The following is a 19,526-nucleotide window of genomic DNA, read 5'->3' on the forward strand; positions in this document are numbered from 1 at the left end:
TTATTTATGCATATAAGAACTAGGTACGGGCGAGAAGTGCAGGGGGTGAGAGGATTCACCAGAGACAGTGGGGAGCAGAACAGGCAGATTGACTGAAATACACTGCTGAGTGGAGCAGTAGGCGAGGCAGGAGAGGTCGGCTGCACCATGTAGGTCGCTCCCTGGCCAGCCTGGTATCGAACTCCTGCTGCAGTGGCTGCCTATAGTTTCATAGTGCTGTGTTTAAAGTCTTTGTGCCACCAGGGAGGCCCCTAAAGAATTCTTAAAGTAATGCTATTTGACATTACTTCTCTTGTTTTGATTTGTTTCCCTTTTTGTTAGGGCAAAATGGAGTATGTCTTTGAATTGGATGTTTCAGGGAAAGTTGAAGATGTTGTGGAGACATTGCTTCAGGTAAGCATTTGCCTTGCTCACACCTTCACTGGGCAGAAAGTTCAATGCTAACTTGAAATTTTTTACAATGGAAACTTTTCAACTCAAAGCAAGTGGAAACTTTTTTAGAAGTTTTCACATCTTATCTAAACTGTGATCTCCTTCTAAAAAATCAAGCGAATCTACTTAAATATGTTGTGTTTGGAAACTACTTTATAAACAAGCTATATCGGAATCAATCTTAACTGTTAATAAATCACAGAATGATTGTATTTTTCATTGCTTCTAAGGAAATATCTTCATATCATCTGAGAAAAAATAATTTTATGTATATTTATAATATTGTAGCTTCACAGAGCATCCTGCCTTGACAAACTAGGGGACCAAACTGCGATGGTAAGAGTTTCTGAAGATCTGTCTCTTTTGTGAATTAACTTGTATTGGTATTTTACTTATAAATACTTATGCCCGTACTTTTTAAATGGTTCTGTTTAATAGATAACAGCTATTCTGCAGTCGCGTTTGGCTAGAACATCATTTGACAAAAACAGGTAAATTTTTAATGGTTTTGTTTCACACAAAATGTTCACACACTGACCATTTTCATCTGTAGACCTCATTTAGCATGTCCAAAATTAATGTTATCATCTACCACCACCAGCCCCCCGCCAAACCTGCTTATCTTTTTTTTTAGATTTATTTATTCATGCATACAAGACCCCGCACAGGCCAGAGGTACGGGGCGTGAGAGGATTCACTAGAGACAGAGTGGGGAACAGAACAGACAGACTGACTGAAATACATTGCTAAAGGGAGCAGTGGGGGAGACAGGAGAGGTCTGCCATGCCATGTGGGTAGCTCCCTGGCCGACCAGGATCCTACCCGCACTGCAGAGACTGCGGACAGCTTCACAGCACTGTGCTCAACCACCTGCGTCACCAGGGAGGCCCTAAACCTGCTTATCTTAAGGAATGGTCCAACCTTAGCGCAGGAGCAATCTCCAGGGCTCACTGGGTGCTCTTCATCCTGACAGCCGTCAGTTAAAAGGGCCTGTTGACTTATGTTCCCTCCTGTCTTTCTGGTCTGTCAGCTTCTCTCTCTGCACACTGTTGCTGCCTCATTTTATGTCACGGGCCCCACCCACTCAAAGCACCATCACGACTTTTAGGTTGTCTAAAAGTTGACTCCAGTCTCCTCTCCAAAGTCCTCTTTTCTCCACCATACCTAATATCCTTTTAAAAGGTGAGCACACCTTGGAGATTCACTTCTAGACCACTGTAATGAAAAGAATTTTGTATTACAGCAAGTCACATGAATATTTTGGTTTCCCAGTGTGAGTAGAAGTTATGTTTGTACCATACTATATAGTCTGTTTTTAGCATTATGTTTAAAAACACAAAATACATATCTTAGTTCAATGTGACACAGAAACAAGTGAACAAGTGCTGTTGCAAAATGCTAATAGACTTGCTCAACACAGGACTGTACAAACCTTCAAACTGTAAAAAAGTACAGTAAGGTGAAACAATAAAAAGAGGTATGCCTCTGTGTTGTTCTTTCTAAAGAACTTAATTACATCACTTATCAGTTTAACACTCTTCCAGGCAACCCATTGCATTAAGGATCAAGTCTTAGTCTTGATGTACACAGACCATTTATGTTCTGTCCCTGCTTCTAGTCAATGATTGCTTTTCTTGAATTCTGTGCTCCAGCTCTTTGCCTAATAGGCAGTTCTTAATTGTGCCAAGTCTCTTATCTTTGAACCTTTGTACATATTCCCTGTACCGAGAATACTAAACATTCTTTGTCTTTTGCATCTGATTAACTCTTATTTATCCTTTTCAGTTCAGCTTAGCGATCAGTTCTTTTTTCTGAGCTATGATTCTGAGATAGGAACCCTCCTAAGGTACCCTGTAGGGACCAAGAGTTTGCACTCCTGTTCCAATCTTTTTTCATTGATTTTCTTGTCTTTTTTAAGTCCAGAATAATTTTTCTATAAATAATTATATTTTAATATCTGTTCTCATTTTTGCCTTATATTAATTAGAACTGGGCTATCTGTCTCTATCTACTTCTCCAACAGCACTGTACTAATTACTCCATCTTTATGGTAACTCTTGACATTTGGTAGTGCAGGGTTGTGCACCTTGTTTCCCTTCTTAACATATGTCCTCAATGTTCTTGGCCTATGGGCTTCGATACACATTTAGAATCATTCTGTTAATCTCCATGAAAGAAAGCCTGCTGGGATTTGATTGTTAATGCTGACAATCTGTGGTCTTCTATTTCTTTAGGTCTTCTTGAATGCCTTCCCTATAATTTTCCCTATAAAAGTCATTCTTCTTTTGTGCTAAATTTATTTCAATGCTTCTTATTTTTGCAGGTATTGTACATTATATCCAAATATATTTCATTTTCTTTTTATTGTTGATATGTAGAATGTGATAGATTTTTCTGTACTCATTTTTTTCAGCAATTCTGCTAATCTCTGTAATGAATTCCATTAATTTTTTACCTAGATTCTTTAATATGACAAAATGTTATATATATGAATTATTGTAGTCTCTATTCATTAGAAATCATTTTCATTTTGGATTTTTACATTTAAAATAATTCTGCTTAGGACAGAGTAGTAAATGTTTGTTAAATAGATTCATTTATGGATTATTATATATGAGGCTTTTGCTAGAAGCTTATGTTTATAAAGGAGATTAGTTTGTAATATTTTATTGCTACTCTTTGAGATCATCCTGCTTCTTACCTGGCATTATTTAATTATTCAGTCCTTACAACACTGAAGAACTTAACAGTAAAGCCACTGGACCAATGTTTTTTGTGTTTATGTTAGTTTCTTTTTCTGTTTTATCTCTGTAGCATTCATTTTCTTGGTGACAAGATATATTAGGTAAATGAATTGCTAGGGGAGGGACAGGTTCCATGTTAGGAATGAAAAGAAATAAGCAGAATTAACTTCTTTTGATCACCTCAGACTACATAAATTTTCTAAGTAGCCATTTAGATTTTAATTTGGGGCTACAGCATGACTTTAACTTAAAGTTAAAAGTTGAAACTATAAAAGTTTTAATTTATTCAGACTGAAATGGTGTGCTGAAAAGATTGGTGAAGGAGTTTTTGCAGTACTAAATGAGATATTCCAATGTTGTATATACTTCCTCAAAAGAAAGAAGATAAACCTTTGCTAAAAGATAAAACTCATATTTCTGAAGAAATGCATTTTATTGAAGAAATAAAGGGGAACTATATTTTTCTGTACTGTTTGTTCTGAAAATTCATATCCTTACAAGTTGAAAGAGTAATATAATGAACACAGATACCCTGTGAGTCTCCAGGTGGTATTAACACTGTCAAATTTGCCTGCTTATACTCTTGCTCATTTGTTTGTTATTTGTGTATATATGTTATATGTATGTGTTCATATAATATGTAGCCTGTATGTATATGCGTGTAGATAATGTGTATACAAGTGTATATATGTAGTATATATTTTGGGGGGATCATTAAAAGATATTCTTCCAGGTCCACCAAACTATTAATACTCAATTAGCAATAATTTCATAATATCATGCAATATGTAGGCCCATAGTAATGTTTTTCCATTTTTACCTCAAAATGTCCTCTTTAAAATACTTTATTTTATAATAACATGAGACTTAAAGAACACATGCGAAGATAGTATAAAAGGATTATTTTTTAAACCCACCATCCAGTTCTCTCTGTTGTTGTATAGTTAGTATGTAGATGCTGCCATCTTTTTGGCCACATTCTAGATATGTGATTTTATGGTGCTTCTGAAATTTTATTTGCCATTATTTGTTATTGGTATATAGAAATAGTTTGGTTTTTCCATTGAGATACATACATATATACATACATCCATATACACATATATAAATATTTAATCATTTAATATGAATAATCACAATTTCATAGAAATCCTCATCGGTTTTATTTCTATTTATTGCCTCATCGTACTGTTTATTTAACATGAGATTGGTGGGAGCAGACAGCCTTAGCTTATTCTTGATAGATGTAAAGGGAAAAGATTTAAGGTTCATCATTAAAGAAGATGTTGTTTGATCTAGATTTTTTATAGATACCCTTTAGCAGAGTGAGAAAGTTTCTTTTTGCTACTGGTTTGTTCAGAGTATTTTCAATAATACGTTTAGAGTACTTTTTCTGCATTTGGGGTGATCATATTTTTTTTCTTTTGTTAATATTATGGACGACATTGATTTTTCAATGTTAAACCAACTTGATCGTGATAGATTATCTTTTTTATATAATGTTGGATTGACTTTGCTGGTATTTTGTAAAGAATTTTTTGCCTATTTTGGTAAGTTTTCTTTTAAAAAATCCTTTTCATCTAAATTGTTAAATTTATTGGTATAAAGTTTTAAATATCCTTTTAATATCAGTACAATTTGTAGTGATGGTCTCTCATTCCATATCTTGATGCTTTCTTTTTTTCCTTTAATGGTATTGCCAGTGGTTTACTACTTTATTAACTTTTTCAGAGAATCAACTTTTGACTTAATTGACCTTTTTTCCTTTCTTTATATTTTATAGATAATTAATTTCCACTTTTTTGTACTTCCCACAAATTCTGATGTGTTATGTTTTCCTTTTCAACTTGTAGTTCTCCTTGTTGTTTCTCCTTTCATTCATGGATTGAATCCATGAAGTATGTTGGTTCACTTCCATGTAGGAATTTTGTTATTATCATTACTGATTTCTAATTTGATCTTCTCTTGGTTCAGAGGATATACTGTATATATTAGTCTTTTGATATTTGTTAATATTTGTTTTATGACTCACCATTTGGTCTATCTTGGTGAATGTTCCCTATGCCCTTGTAAGGAATGTGAATTCTGCAGTTGTTGGATATAGTGCCCTATAAATGTCCTTTAGTCCCATTTGGTTGATGGTTTTTCAGGTCATTTGTATTTTATTGACTTTTTCTTAACTTGTTCTATCAATTACAAGAAAAGGGCATTAAAATTGTCAATGATGATTATGGAATTGTTTATTTTCCACCTAATTTTTGTCCATTTATGCCTGTGGATTGAGAATAGGCTTATATGTTGGGTTGTCGGAAAAATCATGACATATTCTATCTTTGAAAAACATAGGAAAAAATGCATCAGGACTTTCCTGGCAACTCAGTACATTTAGATGCTTAATGTGTACTTAATTAATTTTTTCATCATTTGTGAAATATCCCTCTTGATCCATATTCTTTGTCTTTATTTTTTCCTAATGTAGCCATGCTGGTTTTCTTATGTGTTGTGGTTAAATGTACATCTTTTTCTGTCCTTTTGCTTTTAACCTGTCTTTATTTTGCCTCAAAAAACATGTACTTTACATGTATAGTTGAGTCTTGCTTTTTATGTAGTCTGATAATCTCTGCTCTTTGGAATATTTATTTTATAATTATGAAACTATTGATACCCTTGGTTTTAAACACACTACCTTAGTATTTATGTTTTTTAGCATCTCATTTGTTATTCATTTCTTATATACTTTCTTCCTGCCTTCTTTTTGCGAAATACAGTATTTTTAAGTATTTCATCTATTCTGTTTACTGTTTAGCTATACTGCTTTTTATCACTTTTATTTTTTTTTTTAAAGATTTATTTCTTTATACAAGAACTGGGTACAGGCCAGATGAGCGGGAGGGTGAGAGGATTCACCAGAGACAGAGTGGGGAAATCGACAGGCAGATGACCGAAATACACTGCTAAGGGGAGCAGCGGGCGAGACAGGAGAGGTCTGCCGTGCCATGTGGGACCCTCATCAGCCGGTCGGGATGGAACCGGCGCTGCAGAAGCTGCAGACAGCTTCACAGCACTGTGTTCAACCGCCTGCACCACCGGGGGAGGCCATGCTTTTTATCACTTTTAGTGAACACTCTTGAAAATAAAATATGGCATTATACCACAGCATACCTTCACATAATATTATAATATGTATATATATTTTACAACAATATAAGAACCTTCCACCAGTATATTTCTATTTAGCACTTTGACCCATTATGGTCTTTTGGGCCTATGTTAAATTTCTACATATGTCATAAAACCCATAGTGTGTTCTTTTTTTAAGGATTTATTTTTATTTATTTATGCATACAAGTACTGGGATATAGTCCAGAGGTGTGGGGATGTGGTAAGAGGATTCACCAGAGATAGGGTGGGGAGCAGAACAGGCGGATCTACTAAGATACACCACTGAGGGAAGCAACAGGTGAGACAGGAGAGGTCTGCCGCACCATGTGGGTTAGTTCCACGGCCAGGGATCGAACTTATACCCCAGTGGCTGGCGATAGCTTTATAGCACTGAGACTTAACCCTTGTACCATGAGGGAGGCCCCTGCATATAGTGTTGTTATTTTTACTTCAGAATCACTAGCTTTTTATAGGATTTATATTATATATATTTGTAGGTAAATTTAAAATATTGAAAAATCCTTTCTCCTTATTCATGTATTTAAATATTTATACTTTCTGGTATTCTTTTCTTTTTGCAGACCCAGTGTTTCATTTGGTATTATTTCTCCTCAGTCTAAAGAACTTTGTATAGCATTTCTTACAGAGCAGATCTGTTCAAGATGAATTTCTTCATCTTTGTCTCTAAAAATATTAATTTTACCTCATTTTTGAAGGGTACTTTTGTTGGATATGGAATTCTAGGTTGACGTTTTTCTCCACCACTTTAAATATTTTTATTTCACTTTGTATCATTGTTTCTATTTTTAAGGTATGATTTTTCTTTGTGCTTATCCTGCTTGGGGATTTCAGAATAACAGGAGCCTACGAATTGATTTCTTTCATCATTTCTCAACCATATTTTCCTTCAATATTTCTTCTGCCTCGTTTCTATATTTTCTCCTGTAATTTTCCGATTACACTTATGTCAGTATGTTTTATGTATTCCTTCAGACCTCATTGTACATTCTTTGTTTTTTTCATTCTTTTTTCCATTAGGACATTTTATTGACCTATTTTCAACTTCACTGGACTTCTCCGATGAATTCCTTCTGTTGTTAAGCTTGTTTAATTAATTCTTCATTTTTGTTATCCAGATTTCACTTCTAACAATTCCTTCTGTTTTTTGTTGTTTGTTTGTAATTTCTGTGTGTCTGATGAAATACCCCTTTTCTTCATATATGTTGTCCATCTTCTAGAATGTTTAGCTTATTTATTATAGTTACCCTTAGATCTCCTAATCCAACATCTGCATCATCTTCTGTTGACTCTTTTCTTATGAGTATAGGTCATATTTTCTTTCTTCTTTGTGTTTCTTACATTTTTTTTTATTGTACAGGTAGTTTTAAAAAGGAATACAGACTAAACTAAGTACTATTTCAGGACAGAATACACACCCTTTATTTTGTAAGTCTACTTGCACTGCAGGCTCTGTCAATATAATCTGTAACAGAGTTAGTTTGAAGCTTTGTTGCAGCTTTATTTAAATTTATGTCCACTGCCTACAACTCTTGAGGGGAGTGATCAAAACATTCTTCAACAGGGCTTGCTTGGTATATGAACACTTGAAGAATCATGGTAATATTCTTGTGTTTTATAGCTGGGTAACCAGCTTTTTGAACGGGGGAAATTTTGCTCTGCTTTCTGCCCCAGTTAGCATTTTTGTGTCTCTGGGAGTTTTGCTTTCCAGTCCTGACTCTCTCTACTTCTCTAAAGATGTCTTTTCATCCTGCAGCTCTTACCCCCTTCTTTGAAGGTTACTTCTCCTGTTATTCAACCATTGGTTGCTTGACTTAGGTTTCTTTGCATCTTCAGCTTTCTGATGGGTTTTTAAAAATAATGAGGATTGTGTAACTTATCTAGCTGGTTTTTGTTAGAATGACAGCTATTCGGATCTCTTTCATATCCTAACTGGAAGTGGAGACTATTCCTATGTTTTTTTTTCCTGTTACTTATAGAGATTTCTTTTTGACTCAGTTTATTTAAGTAAGTACTGATTAGAGGAATCTTATACAAGGTCACACTTTATCTTCTTAAATAAAGTTAAACCTGGAGAGTGGATAGCCTTCTGATTTTTCTTGCTTCTGTTGAAACATATATTCTCAGATTCCAAAGTGTTTCTGAAAAGCTGCACATGGAATGCAAAGCAGAAATGGTGACCCCTCTGGTGACGAACCCTGGACACGTGTGCATCACCGATACAAACCTGTATTTTCAACCTCTCAATGGGTACCCAGTAAGTAAAATCTACAGATTCAGATAGAGAGCTACGTAAGCACTGCTGTACTCATCTTTAAGTTCTCTTGCCTGTAAACTTCACAGTTATAATGTCCTCACATTTTGGTGAGGCTCAATATCACCAACCACTTCCCCAGCATCTGAGTATTTAACAGAACCCCTATGTAGTCCTATGCACACTCACCTGAGTTCGAGTAACTATGATCTATTTTCAGTCTTTTGGGACCACTTACTCATTGTTGTGAAAAGAAACCCTGTTCCTCACAATTTTATTTTTTTTTAATTTTTATTTGTATTAGTCTTTTAACTGAAGTAATATTGTTTAACAACACACTATTTAGGAGTATATAAATGCACACTTCTTCAAATGTATTTTATCACACCACATCCACCACTAAAGCACCAGTAATCCTCTACCATAGTCCTTTGGGGCTCCTCCCCTTTTTGCCCCCCATCCTCTAATCTCCCTCTTTTGGTACGCTCAAAGGTTTGTTTTGGTTTGTCTTGTCTGTTTCTTTGTTTTGTTTTTGTATATTCTACATATAAGTAAAATCATTTAATATTTGTCTTTCATCTCCTGACTTATTTTGCTTAGCTTAACCCCCTCCAGGTCCATCCATGTTGTTGCAAATGGCAAGATTTCATCTTTTTTATAACTGACATTCCATTGTGTGTATTTCCCACATCTTCTTAACTCATTTGTCATTGGGGACTTAGGTTGTTTCCATAACTAGGTTATTGTAAATAGTGCTGCAGTGAACCTAATAGTGCATATTTCCCTTTGAATTAGTGTTTTTGTATTCTTTGGATAAGTACCAAGTAGTGGAATTGATGCAGAAATTCCACTTCTTCTGATTTTAGGGTCATTGAAAGTATGTATCTTTATACTAGGAAGCACTTCTAGAAGAGACTAATGAAATATACTAAGATTGAAAAAACATGGATGTTTTATTTATATCTGCTATATGTATCCTACATGTTAGTATTTCTGTGTCTTCTTAATTCCAAATGAAACTGGTAGATCTGAATCATTCCTGAATGATACAAGCAGCCCTCTTCTAGATGGGAGAAGTGCGTTAGAGATGCTGTAATGGGCAGCTGTAGAGCAAATACCATGAGGGTGGAAACAGTCTTCTTCTTCTTCATAATGACTTTAGATTTACAAGGGCAGAATGTAAAGATAAACTCAGACTTCTACTAAAACGTGCAGAGTTTTATTGTCTGTCTAGATAAGGCCCCATTTTGGAATGGTACATTAAAGAACAAAATCCTAATACACTGTGATATGCAGCTGGACCATTTGGCAGTCGGCTTAAAGAATAGGAGTGTGTTCAGTGGTAGAAAGCTACAGCCTGGAAATTCTCCAGGTTGGTCTGTGATTATAATCACTAAAACATTCAATATTTTCCCAAATGAAGGATGATGCTAGAACAATTCTGTCCACCAGGTGGAGGGCATTCACTAGTGGTATATAAACTGGCGTGGCCACTGCTGTTACTATGACTTGAGTAAAAACTTTTGGAAAAATATGTATGTGCCATAGCTTCAGCACAAATAGTATGTGCATTTATCATTCATTTCCTCTGCCCCCCTCCCCCCAGGTGAGGCTCCTCAACCAATTTCAAAGCAGGAGGAAAGTGAATGTGGTGCCTTTTAGCCAATCTCAGTGCCTTTTCTAACCTCATCCTTCTCTTACTAGCATTTTAAGACTCTAGAGAAAGAAGAAAATTTTCCTCCTCATAATGAAAGAAAAATTTGAGAACCCAGCTTTATACTCTAGTCATGAGGTTTGAAACAATGTGCTTTTAAGAAGATTAAAAACAGGATTCTAAGAAAACAATGTGTCAGTACTAAGCACATCACTAGTCTATTAAAAAGCAAAAATCCTGAGAATTTATATCAACCCTTTAATATCCCTTGTTGTTCAACAGCTTTGCAAAAACTGAAAAATGCAAAATTGCATCTTTTTTTAACTATCCAGTAGGGGTTTGGGGGACTTTTCCAAAATCTTGAAAAAGGGCAGACCAGAATGAAAAGTACAAATGCCTGTTCTAAGACTTCACTTGTAACTAAAAGACAGCTTCTGTTTGTGTCAGAATGTTGATGTTTGAGACTGTCTTTTTACTTTTAAAGAAACCTGTGGTCCAGATAACACTCCAGGATGTCCGCCGAATTTACAAAAGGAGGCACGGTCTCATGCCTTTGGTGAGTTCCATTGGAATGTCAGTTCTACATGGACACTTGTCAGGGCTTCATTTTAGCCAGTGATTTACTGACATATAGGACATGTACTGAAAAGTGCATGTATGTTGTTTTACAAGCAAATGGACTCTGAGTTTTTCTGCTCTTTCTTTTGGGTGGTTCAAAATTTATAAAGGAGTAACTCCTTTCTATAGGTAAGAAGGCTGTTGGGAAAATGTTTTTGGCTCCAAGAGCAAGGGGATTTGAGTGCCTTCAAGTTTCTCACCTCTGTGTTCTCAGAATTTCTGAGCTTCTCTGGGGTGATGTATGCAGAATCAATCCAGTCCTACTTGCCACTACCCATTCATAGCAGATAAGTCTCAAAGTAAGGTTTGGAATATATTCTAAAATTAACTCTTCAATGGAACTATAGTATATTTATAGCTAACATATTAATTCAACCTTCAGATTCGATGAGAGAGAAATGGATAACATACCCTTTCAAATCATATGGCTAGTTCTTCCCACCATCCCCCTTAATAAACATATATATACACTAATTTACACCGTAGAAATGAATCCCCACATAAGGGGTGTTTCTAAGGTGTTGTAATTTAGCATTTATATGAATTTATTCTGTGAAGAGTAGCTGATAACTTGGTGTCATTATTAAGGCATTATGGAATTTTAAGCGTCACATTTTTTATGTTTTTTCTTGTAAGATGTAACTATTTTGCTCCATTTTTTTTTAGAAGGTGACTTTCCAATGCTAATGGAGGATTAGGGAGACATACTATTAAGAATCTTCTCTTTTGGTCATGGAAATACAATTAGAACAAAACAGAAGAAATTAACATTGATTAAGTGTCTACTGTGTACCAATCACTTTATAAACAATATTTCACTTATTTATCATCACAGTCACTGTGAGGTAGATTATAGCCTATGTTACTAAGACAATGAGGTTCCAAGAGTTAAGTTCCTGTGTTCCTGCTAGCTAGTAAATGGTGGAAGTCTGTATTTGAGTCTGTATTTGTGCTTTCAAATTTTCTTTGTCTATTCCTGCTTTTCCCAGCCTTGCCAAAACAACATTTCACAATTAAAAGAATTTCAAATTATTTGTTGGATGGGTTATTCAATTATCATTTTGTTAGGTCGACATAATTATTTAATTTATAAAGGAAAACTAAATATTTGTGTTTGAAAAAAGGATGTGATCACATGGACTAATCATTTTTTGAATTTCAAAATTATAGATTTCGGAAAGTTACTATGAATGAAAATATTCAGCAGCAAAAGGGATTTTCAAAGTTTAGCTAAGATATTCTTGGGGAAAATTGTACAAATATGCATCACTGAGTCAAATTTCTAGCTGGAGAATATGAACATAAGATCTACAAATATAAAATCTACAAATGTAATTGAGAGATTTTTGTTAGTTAGGTAACTTACATTGCAATTACAAGACACTTTTTTTCTTCTTTCTGCCTTTTTAGGGCTTGGAAGTATATTGCACAGAAGATGATCTGTGTTCTGACATCTACCTGAAGTTCTATGAAACTCAAGATAGAGATGACCTCTACTTTTATATTGCTACATATCTAGGTTTGGTGTTTACCCTTCCTTGTATCTATCTGTTCATGTGAAGGCAAGTTCAATTGAGTAACTGGGATAAGAGACAAGAGGAGAAAAATGCTATTTCTAGAATTCACCCTTCTGTGGTTCTGCTTATTTCTTCTCATCAGTAACTATAGTTGCTTAAATAGAATTTAAAAACTAAGAAAAATATAAATGAATTTTGATAATAGTTCACTCCAATTGTGTGCTTTTAAAATGTTTAGTAAATATAATTTCACTTAAAATACTTTAACAACCCTCATTTTAATAGATTATAAAGAATTCATCTAATTACTTTTATGTCCATTATATCTCATGTTAGTTTATGAAAAACAAGGCTCAGTTTCTTAATGTGAGGCAGTGTTATCTCATATGCTTGTCATCATTCATTGTAGCCTTAATAGCAAACTTAAGAAATATCAATAATACAAAAGGAGCACATGAACCTTTTGTGATCAATATGAGACTCCATTTGTTTTAAATTAACATTATCTCAGTTTTCCATGAAAAATATGAATTTCCTACTTTATCAGATAATACCTACATTTTTCTCTTCAGGTATAAAAATATTAAGTTGTATGGCTAAATTAAATTATTGTTACCAGTCACAGGTGAATGGAATGATTTTTTAAAAACAGATGTTCGGAATTAATATCTTAATTTTGTTTACTGTTCTAGTGTATAATGAAACCATTTATGAGATCTATAGTTAAGTACATCTTCTCTTAGAAATGAGATTTTTTCCTTGAGGAATAGCCAATTTTCATTAAGGAATATACTTTATTTTAGAATAGGTTTAGAATTTTTTTTTCATTTTATTTTTCTATCTGTAACAAGATAATCATTTAAAAAACTCAACTTTTATGGTGAGTCACAAAATCTCAAGTCAAAGACTTACCATGACCTAAAAGGTCTATCTCATATAAAATCCATTCTTTCTGAGTTTAAGAGAGTTCTAACTGAGCAGAATAAGTGTTTTGACTTGTTTAAACCTTTCCTAGTAAGTGAATAGAGAAGAAACTTGTTAAAGTGGAATCAACAAACAGGTGAATGAGTAAGTTACTAGATATAGCCAGTAAAAAGTTGAAAACAATTTTCCAAACAAAATGGAACAATTGATGCAACCTATACTCTGAAAGAAAAGTTAATCATTGGTGCCATGTATTCTGAGATTCAGTTTTTCCTGTGGTATCTCTGGGGATCATTCTGGTTCTTCCACCTTGAGAGATCTTGTCCTCCTGCAAAATACGTTTTTCTTTGACAGTTTCTTTTCTGATCCTTATTTCTAACATGCATAAGTAATACATAGTACACCTTTTTTAGATCTAAAATTAGGAAACTAAAATATGGTGGTGTTTTAATTTCGTAAAAAATGGGACAAGTCAAACTTCACAGGGATCTTGGTTTCTGAATGACTTAAAACTCCAGCACATTTGGAAGGATTCGTTTCATTTTTGTTTTATATTATACATTTAACCTATGTGATATGATTTATATCATACATATATATAATTTTCACTCTGGGTCTTGGAGATACTCATATATAACGGGACAACTATTTGGTGAAGACAAACATTTTTCTTGAAATGTGTTTTCAAAAATGCATTGGAAGGTCTACATTTAAAGCATCTAGTTTTTATATGTTAAATGTAATTTAGCTAGAACTATTTGCCAAGTTCAGCGGCAACCTTGTGTCTCCTCAGAGCACCACGTGGCTGAGCGCACTGCGGAGAGCTACACCCTGCAGTGGCAGCGCGGCCACCTCTCCAACCGCCAGTACCTCCTGCACCTCAACAACCTGGCAGATCGCAGCTGCAATGACCTCTCCCAGTACCCGGTGTTCCCGTGGATAATTAGCGATTACAGCAGTCCAGAACTCGGCAAGTGCCACAGAGTTGCTTCCCAAAGGGAATAAATTCCATTTTAGCATCATGATAATGTTGTCATGTGAACAAGTTAGAACCCATTTTGAATTTACTGCTAAAGATTGTCAGTTTTCCATTTCAATATAGTGGATGTTATGGAAAGTCTGTGTTTTATTTTTCTCCACCATCTTTAATTTTTTTTTAATCTGAAATAATGGTAATCCCATCGTTTTTGAAGGATGCTCAGAAAATATGCACATGATTTTAATCTGGTGTTATTACCTCTACATACCATATTTTGAAATATTTAAATTTCTCACTTTGAGATTTATGTTTGTTTCATTTTATTTTTAAATTCACATTAAACTGTGATTACATCATTCACAAATATTATGTTTTAAACATAACAGAAAATGTTACATAGAAAAAAAAACTTCCTGAAATATTTTTTTTATTTATGCATACAAGAACTGGGGTCTGGGTCAGACTTGCGGGGCCAGACTCTCACTGGAGTCAAAGTGGGGAGCAGAAAAGGCAGATTGACTGAAATACACTGCTGAGGGGAGCAGTGGGTAAGACTGGAGAGGTCTGCTGTGCCATATGGGTAGCTCCCTGGAGGGACTGAACTCTTGCTACAGTGAGTGCAGATAGCTTCATAGTGCTGACACTTAACCCTTTGTGCCACCAGGGAGGCCCCTGAAAGAGATATTTTAACTTAGTGGTACTGTCAGATTAACCAAAATGTGATTTTATTATAAATTTGTTTTGTAATATTTTAAAACTATATATTGTGAAAGATAAATTCCTTTTGAGAAATTCACTAATTAAGCCTTTGTCTTTGAAAGAGTTCAGGTTTTCCAAATGTGATAATATTTATTTCTCTGATAACATATTTAGGTCTCCAGGCCTCAAATTATGCTGTTACCACAAAATAATTATCGGGCCTCCCCGGTGGCGCAGCGGTTGAGCGCTGGGTTGCGAAGCTGCCCACAGCCTCTGCAGCGCCGGTTCAATCCCCGGCCACTGGGTGAGGGTCCCACCTGGCGCACAGACCTCTCCTGCCGCCCGCTGCTCCCCTCAGCAGTGTACTTTGTCAGTCTGCCTGCTCTGCTCTCCGTTCTGACTCTGGTGAATTCTCTCACCCTCCAGCACTTCTGACTGTACCCAGTGCTTGTATAAATAAATAAATAAATCTTTAAAAAAAATAATTATCACTTTAATAAAAATTTAAAAGTAAATCTTGATATGAAAATTTAGTTTTTTATTGTTGCTTTACTTGTAATACAGTTTTTGAGTTAGGTCTTTTAAAAAAAAGATTTATTTATTTACACATAGAAAAACTAGGGTGCAGGCCAGAGGTCCAAGGGGTGAGAGGATTCCCAGAGACAGAGTGGGGAGCAGAACAGGCAGATTGACTGAAATACTTTGCTGAAGCGCAGTGGGTGTGACAAGAGAGCTCTGCTGAGGCAGTGGTTAGCTCTCCGGCCAGGGATCAAACTCAGTCCACAGCCGTGATAGCATAATAGTGCTGAGACTCTAACTTGCACCACCAGGGAGGCCCAGGCTCCCTTTTTATAGGTGTTCTTGGGGTCTCTCTATTGCTCTTATGAGCTCCCGGGGCTTTTTTCTGCTGTGTGGTACTTTTCCACTGCCCCACTTTGCCGCCCCCCTTTAGCAGTGTATTTCAGTAGATCAGTCTGTTCTGCTCCCCACTCTGCTTCTGGTGAATCCTCTCCTCTCCCACAGTTCTCCCCCCACCCCCGCACCTCTGGCCTACACCCCAGTTCTTGCATGCATAAATAACTAAAAATAAATAGTTTTTTAAAAGTGTGCCTATTAATGAGTTTAGGTCAGTGTTCCTATGTCTGAATTTGCTTGCTTTATTTTTCGATTTTTATATTTCTTTATATAGATCTGTCAAATCCAGGAACTTTCCGGGATCTTAGTAAGCCAGTAGGGGCCCTAAACAAGGAACGACTGGAGAGACTACTGGTACGTGGGTTTAGAGATTCTTGGTTTCTAACCTGCATCATGAACCATGGACTGTTTTTTTCAGTTGCTGAAGATCATGTCTCTAGACTTAGGCAGGTGCATCAGGAATGGCACAAGGATCTATACCATGTTTTTTTCTAGTTCTCCCACTACTGGCCCTCATGAATTTAGCTGCTCACCATTTGCACTTTGCCTATATGGCAGGAACTGGGAGACTTGATTGTACTACAAATTTACTGACTTATTTTCACAAAAGTGCTTTCCAGTAAATTCCACAAGAGACACACAAAATTGGATCTACTTAATCCAACCTAACATTACTACTACTGAGTCAAGAAAACCAAATACATGTCACAGGAGGCTTTATGGATGAAATTTTGTTTTTCCTCTTTTCATCTCATCCTATTTCAAGTTAAGAAAGAAATTAAGAAATTATATATATACACACACACACACACACACACACACACACACACACACACATATATATATGCCATGATTTCTTTTAGGCTACATGATTTCTTTTATTACTACTTGAGCCACTTACTATATTCATAACCAAAACTTAGCTGTATTTTTCTTCCATACATCATAGACACGCTACCAGGAAATGCCAGAGCCGAAGTTCATGTACGGCAGTCACTACTCTTCCCCTGGCTATGTGCTCTTTTACCTTGTTAGGATTGGTAAGATTATTTATCACCACCCCAAGTAAATGTCATTCATGTGAATTCTTTCACTGACTCTGTGATTTCACTTAACTGATCTTTCCCCCTCTAGCGCCAGAGTATATGCTGTGCCTACAGAATGGACGATTTGATAATGCTGATCGAATGTTCAACAGGTTTGACATACATGCTTCACTTACTATTTTTAAATTCTCTAATTATAAGAATTTTTTTTAAGATTTATTTATTAATGCATGCAAGAACTGGGGTACAGGTCAGAGGTGTGGGGGGTGAGAGGATTCACCAGAGACAGAGTGAGGAACAGAATAAACTCTCTAATTATATATGTGTAATGTTTAAAAAAATTAGGGATAAGCAAAAATATAAAGAAATGTAAAAAAATCACTAATTATATCTATACCTTTCAGCCTTTTTCTAGTCATTTGTGTGTCTTTGTGTATGTATAAATGAGAATTTTTAAATGCAATTTTTTTAATTCTACCTTTTGCAACCTCATATTAGATTTTGTTCTTTAAAACTGAGGTATTTTTGTATCACTTCCCAACCTAAGCAGTAGTTCATTTCAACTGCTTATTTCTCTATTGTAAGAATTTAGGTTGTTTCTAATATTTCATTATTCTAAATAAGTCTGCTATGATTTGAATATAACTCACCGTTATATCACCTTTGTGCCTTAACTTTTAAAGCACCTTTGTGCTTTAACTTTTCAGTGTTAAAGCACATGCCTGTTGTGGCTTTGTGATAGGACAGTGTGTGCTTGGAGATCCTGGCATGGATTTGGAGTCACTTCATCTGGGTCCATGTCCAGCTCCCCACCCATTCCAGTGTGACTCCAGAGTAGTTTTCTCTAATTACATGATTGACATGTTATGAATTAATGAGACAGAAATAAATTAAAAAGAAGAATGAGGTAGTATAGAACAACACTGAGGTGCAGAGGGAGCACCACTGTTGCTGTTTCCACCCCCTAGAGTTGAAATTGGTTGACTTTTTTCTTATTTAGCATTGCAGAAACTTGGAAAAACTGTTTGGATGGCGCAACAGACTTTAAAGAGGTAAGCAGTTGACAAAGCTAATGACTCACTGGTCTTGTGTTTTCTAACTCCTGTAAAAAAAATGTGTTGTCATTTTTTTTTTTCCTGTGACTTTCAGTTAACTCCAGAATTCTATGGTGATGATGTAAGCTTTTTAGTTAATAGTCTGAAGTTGGATTTGGGAAAGAGACAAGGAGGGCAGATGGTTGATGATGTGGAGCTTCCCCCTTGGGCACAGAGTGAGTACCACCTTAGATTAAATGATGGAAATTCTTTACTTGCTAGCACAGTTTCAGTATTATTAATTAGTTACCTAGATTTAAAAAAAAAATAGCAGTATAATTCTCAACCTGAGTCCTATTCCATATCGAAGCATTCTGTGAGTCTGTGATGTCAAAAATCAGTATGTGAGAGACCTAAATGTTTCCTTTCACTTTCCTCCTTCAATAATTTATATTAAAGGGGGACAATCTCATTAAGAACTATAGATGTATCCCTTGCCTGTTCTAGAAGCTTTCTCTACAGATGGATAGACAAAAGAAAAGTGAGAATATGAAATGGAAACTCATGTTTTAATCAAGTCTGATCTAATAGGTCCCGAGGACTTTCTCCAGAAGAGCAAAGATGCCTTGGAAAGCAGCTATGTGTCGGAGAACCTTCACCAGTGGATTGACCTAGTATTTGGCTATAAGCAAAAGGGTGATGATGCCGTTGGTGCCCATAATGGTAGGTCATCTTCACTGAAATTGCATTTAGCATATGATGAAAACAATGCACCCTGAGTAGCCAAGCTGTTGCTTCAGAAGTGTATGAAATCAGCAGTGTCAGTGGGCTCAGAGACCCTGGATTAGACCCTGAGTAACCGAGGAAAAAGTACTTTAGCCTAAAGAATACCAACTTCACTATGGTACCAAAAGTCTTTTTCTAAACTCTTCTAATTTTAGTATGTACTCTCCATCCCATTCAAAAATTTCAATTAAAATTCAGTCAGAATAGGGGCTTCCCTGGTAGCGCAGGCAGTTGAGCTCAGCGCTGTGAAGCTCTCTGCAGCCTCTGCAGTGCCGGTTCAATCCCCGCCGGCCTCGGAGCAACCCACATGGCAAGCAGACCTCTCCTGTCTCACCTGCTGCTCCCCTCCGCAGTGTATTTCAGTCCGTCTGCCTGTTCTGTTCCCTGCTCTGTCTCTGGTGAATCCTCTTACCCTCCTGTGCATCTGGCCTGTACCCCGGTTCTTGTATAAATAAAATAAATCTTAAAAAAAAAAAACTCAATCAGAATAAGGTTAAGCAGTGACCTGAGTTCCTCTGAAGGGTCTCAGAGTTTCTTTTTAGTTGAGCAAAAAGCATGGAAGAAGCCAGCAGCAGTACACCTCCCCTTCAGTTTCAGCTCTTACCTGCCTCCTGGTTTGTCAGCATTGCCACAGAGGAGTACAGCTGCACATTCCGGTGAGGTTCCTCACACAGAAGTGCAGAGTGGTTCTGCTTCTCCTAAGGGGAAATGATGCTGACTAAGGAGTACACTGAGATAGCAGGT

The 19,526-nt window shown here is 35.9% G+C and overlaps 1 protein-coding gene across 8 annotated transcripts in view; it reads left to right on the forward strand.

Moving 5' to 3' along the window:
• Positions 1-19,526, forward strand: part of NSMAF (neutral sphingomyelinase activation associated factor) — a gene marked incomplete at both ends in the record, with an annotated part of 63,663 nt that overhangs the window by 31,803 nt on the left and 12,334 nt on the right. For 4 of the 8 annotated variants that reach the window (XM_084230908.1, XM_084230903.1, XM_084230907.1 and 1 more), the window contains 13 exons: positions 322-393; positions 721-768; positions 871-923; positions 8,484-8,613; positions 10,749-10,820; positions 12,293-12,401; positions 14,117-14,293; positions 16,191-16,270; positions 16,866-16,956; positions 17,051-17,114; positions 17,963-18,014; positions 18,112-18,232; positions 18,588-18,719. In XM_084230908.1, the coding sequence (XP_084087034.1) occupies positions 322-393; positions 721-768; positions 871-923; positions 8,484-8,613; positions 10,749-10,820; positions 12,293-12,401; positions 14,117-14,293; positions 16,191-16,270; positions 16,866-16,956; positions 17,051-17,114; positions 17,963-18,014; positions 18,112-18,232; positions 18,588-18,719 (1,201 nt within the window). Of the gene's footprint in view, positions 1-321; positions 394-720; positions 769-870; positions 924-8,483; positions 8,614-10,727; positions 10,821-12,292; positions 12,407-14,094; positions 14,294-16,190; positions 16,271-16,865; positions 16,957-17,050; positions 17,115-17,962; positions 18,015-18,111; positions 18,237-18,573; positions 18,720-19,526 lie in introns of all 8 variants that reach the window. The other 4 variants (XM_084230905.1, XM_084230904.1, XM_084230906.1 and 1 more) reach the window with 4 other exon arrangements.

Source organism: Talpa europaea (assembly GCF_964194135.1).
Source record: "Talpa europaea genome assembly, chromosome: 3".
Lineage (NCBI taxonomy): Eukaryota > Metazoa > Chordata > Mammalia > Eulipotyphla > Talpidae > Talpa > Talpa europaea.